At 42.2% G+C, this 16,222-nt stretch overlaps 2 protein-coding genes and 1 pseudogene across 20 annotated transcripts in view; 1 reads left to right on the forward strand and 2 right to left on the reverse strand.

Annotated features, from left to right (window-relative positions):
• The window catches only part of CCDC148 (coiled-coil domain containing 148), a 227,982-nt gene extending 224,824 nt beyond the window's left edge, over positions 1-3,158 (reverse strand). For 4 of the 11 annotated variants that reach the window (XM_046657865.1, XM_046657863.1, XM_046657861.1 and 1 more), the window contains exon 1: positions 2,947-3,128. Coding sequence is in view for 2 of the 11 variants with exons in the window: in XM_046657854.1 (XP_046513810.1) it covers positions 3,102-3,129 (28 nt within the window). In the remaining 9 variants the exon portion in view is untranslated. Of the gene's footprint in view, positions 1-2,251; positions 2,367-2,845 lie in introns of all 11 variants that reach the window. The other 7 variants (XM_046657864.1, XM_046657862.1, XM_046657855.1 and 4 more) reach the window with 4 other exon arrangements.
• Positions 3,159-3,502: 344 nt separating this feature from the next.
• The window catches only part of PKP4 (plakophilin 4), a 232,102-nt gene continuing 219,382 nt past the window's right edge, over positions 3,503-16,222 (forward strand). For 4 of the 9 annotated variants that reach the window (XM_046657988.1, XM_046657985.1, XM_046657989.1 and 1 more), the window contains exon 1: positions 3,505-3,654. The gene's annotated coding sequence lies outside the window, so the exon portion shown is untranslated. Of the gene's footprint in view, positions 3,655-4,621; positions 4,754-16,222 lie in introns of those variants that run through there. The other 5 variants (XM_046657983.1, XM_046657986.1, XM_046657995.1 and 2 more) reach the window with 4 other exon arrangements.
• LOC124238687 (tigger transposable element-derived protein 1-like) overlaps positions 4,281-16,222 on the reverse strand; it is a 56,457-nt pseudogene continuing 44,515 nt past the window's right edge.

The following is a 16,222-nucleotide window of genomic DNA, read 5'->3' on the forward strand; positions in this document are numbered from 1 at the left end:
AAGTTTTCCAACTTGCCCTAGGCCCCACAGTCAGCCTGAGCGAAGACCCCTCTTCCCTCCTCTATGTCCCAGTAGTTAGACCCACCCAGGTGGTGTAGCTAGCAGGTTAATGCTTCCTCTTCTCAAGTAGGTCATTTGCATTTCTATGGCCCCTCAGGGTAAGAGACAACAGTTTCTACCCTTCACCAGAAATCTGGAATTGAAGCATTGCAATTTGCAAGTAAAGGGCACTTTTGTGGGAGAGAACTTTACTGGCAAAATGAGATAGGGTTTTGCGGAGACAGCACAATCTTAAAAATCATCTCAGGGGCCAGTCCAGTGGCACAGCAGTTAAGTGCACACGTTCTGCTTCGGCGGCCCCGGGGTTCACCGGTGCGGATCCCGGGTGTGGACATGGTGTCGCTTGGTGAGCCATGCTGTGGTAGGAGTCCCACATATAAAGTAGTAGAGGAAGATGGGCATGGATGTTAGCTCAGGGCCAGTCTTCCTCAGCAAAAAGAGGAGGACTGGCAGCAGATGTTAGCTCAGGGCTAATCTTCCTCTTCTTCAAAAAAAAAATCATTTTAGTTGTATTCAAGGTCCAGAACATTGAGGGTGAAAAAATAGAAGACTCAAGAAATTCCCTTCAGACTATTTCTTGATGAAAGGGAAGGTCAACAGCTGGAGATGGAAGTAGGATAAAAGGAAGGTAGTTTTACAAAAGGATGTTTGTAAGGCACAGGAAAAAAATTCGGAGGAAAGGCTGTAATACATGATCTAAGAGAGAAATTGTAATCAATGGAGTAAAATCCTGGAGGAAGAAGGATGGCCAATGTTTAGGAGCACAAATGGAGTAGGAGCTCAGAAGAGAATAATAGACACCCCTTCTCAGCCAGGAGTAAAGGAAGTGATGAAGTGTAAAAATCGAGACTGAGGTTTAGGAAAGTTAAGTTGAGGAACCTCATGGTGGATACCTCAGTCAAGTATGAGGTAAACTCATGTGCAGAACTGGAAGAAGTCCAAGTATAGTGGGGGCTTAAGGAGAGCAGAAATAGGACAGGTTTGGGAGAAGTGCCCTGGATAACAGCCCTGGATAAGAGTCCTGAATAATCACCCTTCTGATGAGGAAAGGAATTTAGAGAATCAGTGAAGATCCAGCCAAGTCTGGATAGCATAAACTTTTAGTGGAACAAAGTGATTTCTTAACCTCATCCAGCAATGCTTGATAGTGAGGGAGCAGGTTCAAAAGAAACCTTTCAACTGAGTGAAAGAATTATGAAAAAAAATGTTGAATGACAACATTTTAGGGGACATTATTCATCGTGAATTTTAGTAACATTTTAATCATGACAAACGGGAAATACGCAATATCAAAATACTTGTCAAACGTGATCTGAGAAAAATACAAAGAGAAAAGATTATAGAAGTGAAAAATCAATTAGTTCTTATTTTCTTCTTTCCATGTTAGTCTAAGGCAAGAAAAAAGAAATATCAATTTTTTTCTTACTTTTTAGACACATCTTCCATTCATTTATTATTAAAATTTTTAAAAACCAAATTATTGGCATTTTGTTAGTACATTAAAAATGAGTCTTATTTATAAAAATTTGCATTTTACTTTTTCTATTCTCTGATATGCCAACACAAAAAAGCCAGAAATTGAGAGCATGAGGAGCTAATTTCCATGATGGCAAAGCATGATACAGCACCCCTCGGTCCCTGGTGATTCCCTCCCAATTCTTGAAATATTTAGGGGGAACACTCACATGTTTGGCTGTTTGTTCTACAGTCCAACCTTGCATAGGACTGTCAACTAAGTTCAAACTTTACTACAAATTGTAAGACATATTTTTCCAATCAAGGAATCATAGTAATAATTCTTATCTATTTTTAATCTTCAATTACAGTAAGATAAAAACCAATAGCAAAGCATATTATCCAACTTAAAATTCAAGACAGTAGACATTTGTAGCTTGCACACACAGTAATCTGTTTCCCTCAAAAAATATTTGTAATTTCCAAAATCCTTTCAGCGTTTTCACACAATATGGTCCCTCCAACTCGAGGGACAGTAACATAAACACAGTCTTCTTACTAAAGAGATTAGTATAAAAATAGCTAAGTCATCAAAAGAAGGAACCTAAAAATATCAGTGGCTATATGATAGAGCAATATAATGCTTAAAATCTAATATAATCATGAAGTCCTACTTTAATAGCCAGTATCTAAATATGAAAGTCATTTACAAAAAAAAAAAAAAATTAGTACTGACCCAGTAGCACAAAGTAACTTTAAATGAAGGCAGAGGACTCGTTGTTAAAGCTCAAGACGTTTGTGTGTACTGATTCCATGCCTCAGATCATTTCTTTATCAAATTTAGAGATAAACTGGAAAATACCCAGAAAACAAAATCCATCAACTGTAATCTATTTCCTTTACTCTCTTGTGAAATCATTAGAAGGCATGAAGGATTGACTCTGTCACCTGTGTCTTTCCCCACCCTGCAACCTCTTAGAGGAAAGAGCAAGCAACCTGTCAAGCTCACAGTGCAGAATGCACAGATGAGTGTTTAGTCTCCTTAGCGAAGAGATTAGAGGTTTGCTTTGGGAAGCAGAGAGCACATTTTCTTATGTGTTGACCCGATGACATCCACTATACAACACCTCAGCCCATTTCCTTACCAAAATATCATCCAAAGGAAATTCTCTTTGAATCTCGTTAGGCAAGGCTGTAAGTTTAAAGACCCACAATTTTGAGGCAAGATCCGCCCCAGGTAAGGGGGAGTGTTTGGGAAAAACAAGTGGAATTTAGGCGGATCGGTGGTGTCAGGAAGAAGCGGAGATTTAAGGGACGGGTGCAAACTCACCTGGAGAAGCAGAAGCTGCACACATGTCAAAGGTCAAAGGGCATAGCCTCAGGGGCTCCCCAGACGCAGAAAAAGTGAAACGCCCACTCCTAAGCTCTCACCTTCAGGGATTCGTACAAGGGCTCAGCTGTTCCTGCCTTTGACGCCAGGTACAAACCCTACCATGCACAGCTGGAGTTGACAGGCAGCAAAAGCAAAAGCTGCCCCCGATTTCAGAGCCAGCGCCCGGGAACCCCCCTGTACATCTTTCTCCCACCTGCTCCTGCGCCCAAAGCCAGAGACATCTTCATCCGCACTCCCCACCTTGGCCAGGCCCTTTCGCTCTTAAACGGCATCGGTCTCTATGGCGACCTGAAACAGCAGTTCCCATTGGCCCGTTCAATATGAGGGCCGGGCCAATGGGGAGGGCCAGCCTTCTCCTTTGGACCAATGGGGTTGGCGGAGAGCAAGTCCGGAGACGGCGGCGTGCTGACGTTCCCGGGAGCCCGGGGCTGGCTGGGCAGGCGGGCTGGCGGCTGGGCGGGTGGCGGCGGCCTCTGGGCAGTAGAGGGGGCTCCGGGGCTGAGTCCGTGTCGACGCCAGCCGCGGAGGCGGCACCATGGGCACGGGGTAGCGGGGCAAGTTGGCCACCGCCGCCGCCGGGGGTGGTGGGAGAGCCGCTTCGGGGGAGGGGGCGGGTGGGGGAGGGAGGGGCGGGCAGCCGCTCGGCCGCGGCACTTTTTTAATTTTTTCGGGTGTCGCAGCGGCGACCCCTCGGAGCCCATGTCCCTGATCCCCGGAGCGACGACGGCCGCTGCCTAACCTGGAAAGTAAGTGTGCGGGCTCGCGGGCGGGCGCGGAGACTCCTGCTCACGAGACCCCCGGCCCTCCCGCTCGAGCCGGGACCTGCCTGCGAGGGGCGCCGGGGGGACGGGCGCCTCCCTCGCGTTACTCCGTCCCCACCGCCTCGCGGCCGCCTCGGCTTTCCTGCCCCGCCTCGTGTTCCTGCCCGCACTCGCCTGCCTGTTCCCCTCCCCCCGGCAGGCGCACAAGTTTCACCCTCCATTTGCTTTTCCCGGCGATTACTCTCCCCGAGTCTCCCCCTCACGCCGCTCACGACCCTTCCCCACCTTGGCCTTTTCGGATACAGAGCCCCCAGCCCCGAACTTGAGCGGCACGGTCGAGCTCTCCTGGACGCCAGCCCAGAGGCTTCCCCGCTCCTGCCCGCCTGGCTCGCCGCCCCGCGCCCCTAGCACCCCGGGGCACCCGCCTTCCCCAGCCCTCCGGGCCGTCTGTCCGTCCCTCCAGCCCCAGATCCTGCATCCTGGCCCCCTCCCCTTCCTCCCACGCCCCTGCTGCCTGCACCGTCTTGCGTTTGTCCCCTGAGTCCCGCGCTCCTGCCAGTCCTGCCCACCCTCCTCTGTCCAGTGCGCCCCTCTCTGCTCGCCGCGAATCCTCACGCTCCACCCCTCCCGTTTCCCCAGCCCGGAGCTTCCCCGGCTGTTCTCCTGCGCCGCCGCTTCCTCCTCTCCCTGCCGGGAGTTGAAGCGGAGCTGCGGCACCCCCTTGGCAGATTGGGTGTCCCTGCTGGCCGCCGGGGCTGCCCGACCCTCTCCCCTTTTCCCCCTACCCGGGAAGCGAGGGGGTGAGCGGCGGGGCCGAGATTTGGCTGCGTGTTGGCTGAGTGCGACAAACAGCGCGGGCAGTGGAGGCGCCGCGGCGGCCGTGGCCGCTCGGGGCGCAGCAGTAGGCAGGTGTGTGTGTCCGGGGGGACGCGCGCCGCGGGCTCCTCGGCTGGCGACAGATTGTGCAGGAATGCGAGGAATGCACCAGGGGCATAGTCCACACGGCCAGCCGCGGCTGCAGTAGCGCCTTCCCGGCCCAGCTCTAGCCGCGCAGCCGGAGGTCACCGGAGCATCTTCGGAGCTGGTGAGCCTCGCTCCAATCCTCTCCTCCCCTTGCCTCTCTCCATGCGGCAGAGAGGGCGGCGGAGGGGAAGCGCGGCAGTTCTGTTGGGTTTCAGCTAGCCCTTCGTTTGGGTTTTTGCTGCATTGGTCTCCAGGAACGCGAATTTAGGGCCAATGGCGGTGTAGCCAAGGTTATTGATCATTGCACAAGGTTCTTGGCAAGTTTGGTTTGCAAGGTTTGAATGCTGCTTTTTTTTACGAGGATTTTCTGAAAACCTGCAGGAAAGGGTGCTGAAGGTTCTTAGAGTAATGATCTTGCAGCCGACGTATTTTAGCTTTATAAAAAAATGTCTGTTAATGCTCATGGACAGGGATGTACTACAAGACAGATCTTGAATGCATCACTTTACTGTCATAAGAATTGTAATTTTTTCTTGTCATACTGGGCTGTGTTTAGACCTCTTATAATACATAATGAATAGAAACAGAGAAGCAGTGTGTGATCAGCGATGGGACAGATAGAACTGTCTGGTACAGTTAAATTCGGGGCGTGTCAGTTACCATTGAAAGTAACACGGGGACAACACAATCATGTATATTTCAAGATGTAATTCATTAGTTGAGGTCGCAGTTCTTTCTCTTTTTGTTACTCAGTTTGGCTGAAAAATAAACACAGTCCTACAACTTTCAAAGAATAGTAATTATGTGTAAAATCAGTAATGATTAGTATACATTTGGGGGCAAATTTTATTTTCTTTAATTCAGAAAAGCAAATTTTTGACAGAAGGTGCTTCTCTAGAATTGGGCTTAGATTCTTTTATTTTAAAGGGAAGGTAGAAGACAGCTTCTCTTTTTGAATGCAGTATATTGCTATAGAAGTATCTTCATTTCTGGTGCCTGTGAAGCAGTTATGGAAAATGGCAATATGAAAATAACTGATGTCCAAAAGAAGTGTTTCTCGATGTTGAAAAGCATACTGTGTGTGCTTTTATTTGACACAGTATGCTTTGGAGGTTGAGTTTACTATAAGCCTCTCCACCCTTGGTTATTTTGTATCAGATTCAGGAAGATAATAAGTTGATTGTTCGGCTGTCTTTCCAACACCTACTTTGTGTGGATCAAGGGCATTGAAAAGTATAAGATGAGAGGCATAGTTAAGGACCCAACGGAAAGTAAAAATGGGGAAAAACGTACTTTGCATTGGGAAAGCTTGTGTCTTTTGGATGCTACATTATTTTTCAGGTATGTCCACAATCAGTGGACCTTCTAATTTAGAGATTTAACTCTAACTTAGAGTTCATAACACTGTGTAGGGTATTGGGAGGTGTTTGTAGATGCCAACAGGAAACTTATTATGTAACAATATCATATTACAGCAGAATTTAACACGTGCTTATTTGATTTGATGTGAACATTGGAAAATCACATTTAGTTTCTCTGCTACATTAGAAATTGAAATAGCCCTTTCAAGTATATAGATAATGTATTTACATGATTGGCTGTGCAAATAGTTTTACCTGCTTCAAGTAAAGGTAGGATTTCAGTTAGAAATATATTGTTTGTTATAGATATTTGAAGAGAGGAAGTTTTAAACTAGTGATTGTTCAGAATTGAAGATAACATAAACTGTGCTGTGATCAGAGTACATTCCCTCCCAACCCCCACTATTATATAAGAAGGTACTGCATTTCATGTCTTGTATGTCATACTGAAGATACTAAATTGGGGAGCTCACTTGTCCAGTTATCTTAATTCTTATCCGTACTCTTTTTGGAGGGAGGTAGGGAGCCAGGTAATGATGGAAAGCATAAGAAAAGGTAAGCAGAAAGTAGGAGCAGCTGGCATTCATCCAGAAAAAAAAAATATGTTATTGCTGCATTTACAAGCTGAATAAAGCAAACCTAATTCTGTGAATAGCTGTAATATAATTTGAATTTAAAGAAACTGCTACCAAACTCAGTTTAATAAAAACTTTAGCAATTTCATGACCTTCAGTATTTGGATTAAGTCTCTATTAAGTCAGAATTGCAGTTTTCTTTCTTTTCCAAGCTATACAACTTGGGAAAGTAAATTTAATTCAAAACTTTTAAATTCACTTAATTTTTAAAAATCCAATTATTGCCAATTTTAAAACTAAATGATTTCCTTGCTGTTGACCAGGGATCGATTTAAATAGAGAATTTTCATACCCTTGACGATGCCAATTATTTGATAAGTCCAGCCCCTCACCTTACTGCTTTGAATTATTAAGATATTTTGAGAATGCTCTGTAGTCTAATATTTTTTTCTATTTCAATCAAGAAGTATGCCCCTAATTTGCTTAGTTCTAAAATGGACATCATACTTTCATTCTTAATTGGAAGATAAAGTCGAGGTTATTCTAGGGCATAAACACCCGTGGAACTGTATGTCACTTTGGGAAGTTGCCTTCACGCCTTCGGTGTACTGGGAGATAATTACTTCTTCAATGTGTTAAATGGTTTTGTAGAGCCTTTCCTGCACTGAAGGGGGAGGAGGAATCTGAAACATAGCACCAGTGGACTGGATATGTTTGGAAAACTAAGTAACTATTTCACACCCAAACTGTGACTACAAATAGCTGCAAACAGAGAGAGAAGGAGTAGAACTGGAAGCATACCTGGATGTAAAGCTTCGTATACTGCCAGGAAGTGATGATAGCAGTCAGCAGGTCATTGTGATGCCCAACTGTAAGAAATAACAGCCTTTTTTTAGGGTAAGGGGACCAGGCCCTAAGTCACAAAGAGCAATAATTCTTGTGCTCGCTGGTTTCAGTTGAGAAGTTGTACAACATGCAAATCTCGCTCACATTCTCACCTTCATAATTCAATGGAATTGTCTTAATCTTTTGGAGGCTGTGTTACCAAACTAAATTGGGGATATTACATGATGGTGCTCTTCAATTAAACCTAGAATGCTGGAGTATCCCATTTGTCATTCGTCTAAGTTGTCTTTTCTTTTTGTAATTTAGATTTCCTTGTATTTGATATACCAATAAGTGTTGGCTACATTGCTGGTCATTTTATTATTCATAGTCTTGATAATGTAGTTTATTATGACTCATATAGTGATTCATTGCAGATGATAAAAATGTTAGAGATTGGATTGTAAGTTTTTAATACTATAAAATATGCATTTTAAAATATGGAAGTGTTGGAATTATTTTAAGTCATGTCGTTTTGAAGAAGCATTTTTTATGAACTGAATAATACCTGCTGATTGGGTAGATGCCAATCCCTATAGGCAGATATTATATCATATAGCCCTGGCAAAGTCCAGAACTCACAATTGAAAGTTAGGGAGAGAGAGGGCCAGGGGAACCCGTGATCCTCTTTCTCCAACAGCCAAAGCATGTTTGACTTCTACAGTTACTATCTGTATTAAATATAAATTTTGTGAGTTGCAAATATCCAAGGATGTTTATCCTGCTCTTCCTGAATCTAGATTCCCTCCCCCGCCCCCCACACACACATCACCAATGCATCTGTCTGGAGAGGCAGAGAAAGCCCCTTTTCAGGGGCCCCTTACAGTCAGCACTCATATCCGAGGGTTTCGCATCTGCGGATGCAGCCAACCCAGGATGGGAAACTTGTGGTTACGGAGCGCCGACTGTATTCATTGTACTATGCCGTTTTATAGAAAGGACTTGAGCATCTGCAGATTTTGGTATCCGCGGGGGTTCCTGGAATCAATCCTCCATGGATACCGAGGGACAACTGTACGTGGAATATGGAAGTTGGTGCCTGGTGTTCCAGGTTGAATTTAGAGCGGATGTAGGTTTTTGTCATAAAAATGGTGTTATATATGAAAGTTAGGTAAAATGTGTAGGTGAAGTGGGGATCTCAGGGTACCCTGCAGGCTTTGGGGGCCTGGCCTGGTACTTGGAATACAGTTTTTCATTGACACAACCCACTTACAGATAGACTTTTTTTTATTTTTTTTAAGATTGGCACCTGAGCTAACAACTGCTGCCAATCTTTTTTTTTTTTTTTTTACCTGCTTTGTCTCCCCAAATCTCCCCAGTATATAGTTGTATATTTTAGTTGTGGGTCCTTCTAGTTGTAGCATGTGGGACACCGCCTCAACATGGGCTGACGAGCGGTACCATTTCCACGCGTAGGATCCAAAGTAGCGAAACCCTGGGCTGCCAAAGCGGAGCTTGTGAGCTTAACCACTCGGCCATGGGGCTGGCCCCCAGATAGACTTTTGAAACACTGGATAGGTGGCGTCTGACATTCTGGTCCACTATAAGCACTCTCTTAAATTGCAGACAGAGGGAGGTGAAAAGCACCCTAAGCTAGAAATTAGGAGCCATGCCTCGAAAATCTGGGACCTCGACAAACCACCTAACATTTCATTATAGCTTCCTCCTTTTAAAAATGCAGGATTTGGATTGCCTTGATCTAAGATACATTTCAGCTCAAGATTCCCAGAGTCCTCAGTGTCTTTCTTATTTTTTTAAGAAAATACGATTTCTTAAGCATTTGTGTATATAATCAGTCCTGTACCCCTTGCTACCCCAAATCATGGCAACAAGGAAGTTGGGAATCTCTTTTAAGACTTTTGAATCTCCTTCGTGTTCATCTTAAATAGTTTTTTCTTTTTTAGAACAGTATCATTTTGGGAAGTGAGGGGAAGGGATTAAAGCATACAACGTTTTCGAGGTCTTCCTGTCTCCCTGCACCTAGTCTGAGATTAACCATGGTGGTTCAGGCCAGGGAAAGCCCTTGGGATTTCACCTTCACACTGATTGAAGCCTGTGAGAAGTTTATTAAGGCAGTGAGGTGCCGTGGTTAGCAGTCAGACCAGCAGTTCAATTCTGGCACTTCTGTTTGCTAGGTGTGTAACTTGGTAAGTTATATAATCCCTCTGGATCTCATTTTGCTCATCTGTAAAGCAGAGTAATAAGAGCATCCACCTCATATGATTGTTGTGAGGACTAAAAGAGTTAATGCACGTAAAGCACTTACAACAGGGTCTAACTCAGAGCCAGCACTTAATACAGTGAGGTTATTATTTTTACTTTTACTCTGTGGTACTTAATGATGCTTTCTGTAGCATCTGCTATATGCCAGGCAAATTATTTGATTTGCTTTCTGTCATCTTAGTCAATCTGGTTATGAATCTAAAAAAGATACTTCAGGGGGCTGGCCCCGTGGCCGAGTGATTAAGTTCGCATGCTCCACTGCCGGCGGCCCCCTGTTTCATTGGTTTGAATCCTGGGCGCAGACATGGCACTGCTCTCGAACCATGCTGAGGTGGCGTCCCACGTGCCACAACTAGAAGGACCCACAACAAAGAATATACAACTATGTACCAGGAGGCTTTGGGGAGAAAAAGGAAAAAAATGAAATCTTTAACAAAAATTAAAGAAAAAAGATATTTCAGGAAAGAAAGAAACTACTAAAGGAAAATAATTATCAGTTTGATAGTTTGTGGAGATTGCCTGCAAGGAAGAGAACCTAGCAAAATAAATCAAATAAGGGCCTGGTTAAAATAGGGAAGTTATACCTTCTTTATGTCAGCAGTACTTAGAAGCATGTAAACACAAGTAACCAGCACATGTAGGAGGTTTGGGTAAATACACCTTAATAAACTGTTAGGTTTAAAAGATGAAGACTGATCGTGTTATATTACAGGAGCCAGAAGTGGAAACAATTGCAAAATGTAGAACATGCCTTTTAAATATGTATACAATGATTGCATTTGTAATTCTAAGTGGTAGTCATTTTATACAATGTCTCTGCTAGTCAATGCATGAAAGTGTTAGAAAGTGTTAATCATTTAGGGACTAAAATGCAGCTTGTATATTAACTCTTTAAGCTGCCTTTTCTGCGCGAAATTAATCACACGTGAAATTGGCAGGAAACCGTCAAAGCAAGACAGTCTAGAGAAGTTTGGAAGATACTTGATGTAAACCAACTGACAGTGGTTTAATAGGTATCAAGAGGCTTTAGTTCTAGTCCTGCCTGTGCTACTAAGTGGGTGTGTGTCTCAGCAAGTCATTTAACTCTTCTGGGCTCTAGTTTTTCTCATCTGTGAAATGAGGGAGTTAGATTAGTTTCTCTCGAGTTCTTCTAGTACTTATATTTCCCGACTCTTAGAACATCAAGCATTCTCATTCCATTGTATTTTTCTCCTCAGCAAGAATGTACCATCTTCTCCTCAAGAATTTATTACAATTTACCCTCCGGGATAAGAGAAGAAAATTGAAGTTGTCTGCCTGAAATGCTCAGCTCCTGCCTGAAATGCTCAGCTCCTGAATGCATAAGTGTTGCAGGCAGACAAACATTTGACTCTGTAACAGCTGAGTTAGTGGCTACCCTCTTGGACTTATTTATTAATAGCCAGTCTGTGCTGCACATTTAAGGTTTAACCCCTGACTGAGACTAAATTTTCCAGAAGTTGGATAGAAACAGAAGGAGAATTTAGGTGGTGGTTAGAGGGGACTAGTTTTATTAAAATGAGAAAGACCCCCTTACCATTTGCTTTGGTTTGATTTGTCCTGAAAGGTCTGATTTGTCCTCAGAGAAATTAAATAACTGACACAGAGTTGTTCCTCTGCAAAGACATAGTGCTTGGTCACTTTATGTTCATAGAAACTCACTGATCCATCTATCATTATAGAATATAGATACTTTTAACTCTAATTTTTGCATATAGACAACCTACTAATGTTCAGAAATTGTGATGGATTTCAACAGGATGATATTTTATTTGGATTTGTGCTCTGGGATTTGTGTTTAAAAACAAAAAAGGCAATTAGGGGCTGGCGTGGTAGCGTAGTGGTTAAGTTCTCACATTCTGCTTCAGCAGCCCAGGGTTCGCCAGTTCAGATCCCTGGTGTAGACCTACACACTGCTTATCAAGCCATGCTGTGGCAGGCATCCCAGATATAAAGCAGAGGAAGATGGGCACGGGTCTTAGCTCGGGGCCAATCTTTCTCAGCAAAAAGAGGAGGATTGGTGGTAGATGTTAGCTCAGGGCTAATCTTCCTCAAAAAAAAGCAATTAAAAAATCCAGTGATGAGACTTTCTCCTAGATGCTGCTCTCTTTCACAAAGAGAGAGAGAAAAAAAAAGTCCCTGTAGAACTTAGACATGTATACATCCAGAAACAGTGGTTTAAAAATATTGAGATTGGAGAGCTAGCCCAGTGGTGTAGTGATTAAGTTTGTACACTGTGCTTTGTTGGTCCGGATCCTTGGTGCAGACCTCCACACTGCTCATCAAGCCATGCTGTGGCAGCATCCCACAGAAAAATAGAGGAAGATTGGCAAAGATGTTAGCTCAGCAACAGTCTTCTTCAAGCAATAAGAGGAAGATTGGCAACAGAGGTTAGCTCAGGGCCAATCTTCCTCATCCCCTCCCCCCCAAAAAAGAGAGATTGGCTGTTTCCTTTTGCTAATGCAATAAGTACATTATTTTCAAAAAGGAGAATCAGTTATACTACTAATATATGCAGTATTAAATGAATTCTCAGTGTCGTGATCAAAGTAAACGATTGAACACGCTCTTCAGGTTCCATGCCTTCATGAGAAGTGTAAACACTCGTGTAAAATGGAAACCAGTAATAACCACTTTGCAGTGAATTGCATCGTGTTTTCTGACATCTGTATCCTGGAGTGAATGGGAAACAAGGACTGATCTAGTTACAAGTAACTTCTTACTCCTGAGTACCACTGGGTGTCCAAGCAAGGGGACTAGAAGCAATTAAGCTTCAGATATTTGCTGGATTGCTACTGTGTGTGAAGTGTTGTGTTCTGTTTTGGATACTTATTTTAAAAGATATGTCATTCATTTTACTTCTGTTAAATCAACGCTCATTAGTCCCCTGCTCTGTATCAGACTCTGTGCTAGGCCTCATGGCCAAAAAATTATTTCCCCCAGGGAGTTTTACAGTCTATATTGGATTCATATTGAGAGTCTCCATCTTTGAGGAATCTGTGATTAATTTTACAGTCTAGTTGGGAAAGATAAGACACACAAACTGGGAAGAGTTATCCTAGAAAACTTTGATATATAAATAAATATGCAAGATTGTTCTCTAAGTGTTAAGGATGAGCTGTAAAATGACTTGTATTAACTAGGTTTCAGCTAAACCTACCTTTTTAGTTGTGTGTTACTTGTTGTATTACCAGAATCTAGATAGACAGCTGCGTTAACCACTGTTATTGCCTTTCTTTGGAAAAAGCCTGCGTCTGAAAAGGTGCTCCTTACCAACGATAAGCCAGTGATTTCAGAAAAGGTTTTAACATGAACTTGATTATTTGGGGTATATTTCCTGAAATACTTTGCCACATAGCCCATGTAAAATAATTGGTCTCAATGATAATGCATCATTTATGAAGAACCATAATTTATGCCTGAAGACTTGCCATCTTAAGTACGTTCTTATTTCCATTTTCATACAGCAGTACTTTGCTTTATTGTGTTTTGTGCTTTTCTTTATTCTTCATGCAATTTATATGCCTTTATAAGTCCAAACTTATTATCTGTTATGAAAGTATTCCCTTCCGTTGTTATGAATAAACAGGAGAATGCTTTGAAGATCTCTTGTGACTTCTGCTAGAATAAATGGTCTCATTGAATCTTACCTTGAATCTCAGACTTATGCACTGGTGGGAATTTTCCACTTATTGTCAATTTGTCAATGACTGAATAAGCAACAGTCAGTTTTTAAAAAGCACTGAAAAAGGAATCAGAATACCCAACTGGACTTTTACAAGAACTGCTGTTCTTTTGAGACCTGTGATAAACAATTCAGTTGTTAAATGTCTAACTCAAACTGTCAGTAGGAGAAAAATATGTGTCAGTCTGAAATCTTTGGACAGTATATTGGCAGGTGTCAATTTTCCGAAATATTGTTTGTGGGTCACTTGTTTGAAACTCTGAATACAGTTTCCTTAGAAATAACATAAATCCATAGATCCACCGTCCTAAGGTGTAACTGGAGTATATCGGTTCCACGTTCCCATGGCCTTCTTCCCTGAGCTGCTCAATACAAGGAATTTTTTTTTCCCCCTTTGAGCGTCTCTCCCTGCCAGGCTGCCTCTCTCTTCCCAGAAGGTTCTTCTTCATCAGAGATGGGCCCGTTTAAATCTCCTGACAGAGGAGTGGCAGCAGGACGGGCCTGTTTATATTTAAATCATTTTATTCTTTTATTTATTTACTTATTTTTATTGCATTCATAATAGTTTACATCAATGTGAGATTTCAGTTGTACATTGTTTCTTGACTCTCACCACATGAGTGCTTCCCTTCACCCTCTGTGCCACCCCTCCCTTCCCCTGGTAACCACTGATCTGTTTTCTTTGTCCATGTATTTGTTTGTATTCCACATATGAGTGAAATCATCTGGTGTTTGTCTTTCTCAGACTGACTTATTTCACTTAGCGTAATTCCCTCTAGGTCCTTCCATGTTATTGCAAATGGGATGAATTTGTCTTTTTTCTGGCTGAGTAGTATTCCACTGTGTGTGTGTGTGTGTGTGTGTGTGTGTGCGTGTGTGTGTGTGTGTGTCTGTGTGTGTCTGTGTGTGTCTGTGTGTGTGTATACCACATCTTCTTTATCCAATCATTGGTCGATGGGCACTTGGATGGCTTCCACATCTTGGCTATTGTGAATAGTGCTGCAATGAACATAGGGATGCATACGTTATTTTGGATTGTTGATTTCAAATTGGGTGCATAACCAGTAGTGGGATAGCTGAGTCATATGGTAGTTCTATTTCTAGTTTTTTGAGGAATCTCCGTACTGTTTTCCACAATGGCTGCATCCGTTTGCATTCCCACCAGCAGTGTATGAGGGTTCCCTTCTCTCCACACCCTCTCCAACATTTGTTATTTTTTAGTCTTAGTGATTATAGCCATTTTAACAGGCATAAGGTGATATCTTAGTGTAGTTTTGACTTGCATTTCCCTGATGGTTAGTGATGTCGAACCTCTTTTCGTGTGTTTACTGGCCATCTGCATATCTTCTTTGGAAAAATGTCTGTTCATCTCCTCTGACCATTTTTTGATCGGGTTGTTACTTTTCTTATTGTTCATTTGTGTGAGTTCCTTATATGTTATGGAGATTAACCCCTTGTCAGATATATAATTTGCAAATATTTTCTCCCAGTTGGTGGGTTGTCTCTTTGTTTTGATTCTAGTTTCTTTTGCCTTGCAGAAGCTCTTTAGTCTGATGAATTCCCACTTGTTTATTTTTTCTTTTATTTCCCTTGTCTGAGAGGACATGGTATTTGAAAAGATCCTTTTTAGTTCGATGTTAAAGAGTGTACTACCGATATTATCTTCCAGAAGTGTTATAGTTTCAGGACTTATTTTCAAGTCTTTGATCCATTTTGAGTTCATTTTTGTGTATGGCATGAGATAGTGGTTTACCTTCATTCTTTTGCATGTGGCTGTCCAGTTTTCCCAACACCATTTATTGAAGAGACTATCTTTTCTCCATTGTATGTTCTTGGCACCTTTGTTGAAGATTAGCTGTCCCTAGATGTCAACAAAAGGAATTTTGTCTTTTTGTATGACTTAGTCTTGACCTCTAGTCTTTCTGGATACCTTAAATGAATGAATGAGTTTTGAATCTCAATCTTGAAATGCCTTCACCTATTACTGTTGGATAAACTTCGCTCTGCCTAATACCAGCCCTCTTTCCTTTTATAAACTACTTCTGTAAACTTTTTGGTCTTAAACCCTCAAAATTACTTATCATTCATGTTTCACTGGAAAAACTGCGTTGTGCCTTGTAAAAGAATTACCTTTGTAATACAACTTGCTAGATAAATAACTTATTACATCAAATTCCTTACTGAAAAACATTAGAAGATTTTAAGTAGATTGATTCATGTTCATTTTAACTTTAATTGCTTGGATCATAACTATGGCGAGATGAAGTCTTACACAGGACTCTTTCTCATGCTGTTAATGTGCAGCCATTGCGCACCACGAGCAGCTTGGCCTGGCTTCGGCAGTATCACATGGAGCGAACTTTCCATGTCCTCGCCTTTTGTGAATTAGTAATACCTTTTGTATACTCACTGATGAATTGAGCTCAAAAGTAGATGTAATTTTAAGCACATGAAGTTTTTCAAAGGAAAAATGTTACTAAAATGATACAACTATAATTAGTACTATAAAATTACATAAACATTAAATGTAATAAAACAGGAAATTTCATAGCTTATTTTGACCTAATGGGTGCAGCAAACCTTTGTTTAGTTTTAATAGTGTTGTCAGAAATACTTTTAAACATTTTGGTGGTTCCTCCCCCAACCTCAAGTAATCACTGTGACAAAATTTGAACAAATTATAATTTTTAAAAATTAACCTTTCAATTGTGAGATGATTATGAATTCACATGCAGTTATAAGAAATAACACAGAGACCCTGTGTACCCTGTACCCAGTTTCCCTCAGTGGTAATATCTTGCAGGACTGTAGTACAGCTTCACAGCCAGGATACTGACGTGGAT

Source organism: Equus quagga, chromosome 4 (assembly GCF_021613505.1).
Source record: "Equus quagga isolate Etosha38 chromosome 4, UCLA_HA_Equagga_1.0, whole genome shotgun sequence".
NCBI classification, from domain to species: domain Eukaryota; kingdom Metazoa; phylum Chordata; class Mammalia; order Perissodactyla; family Equidae; genus Equus; species Equus quagga.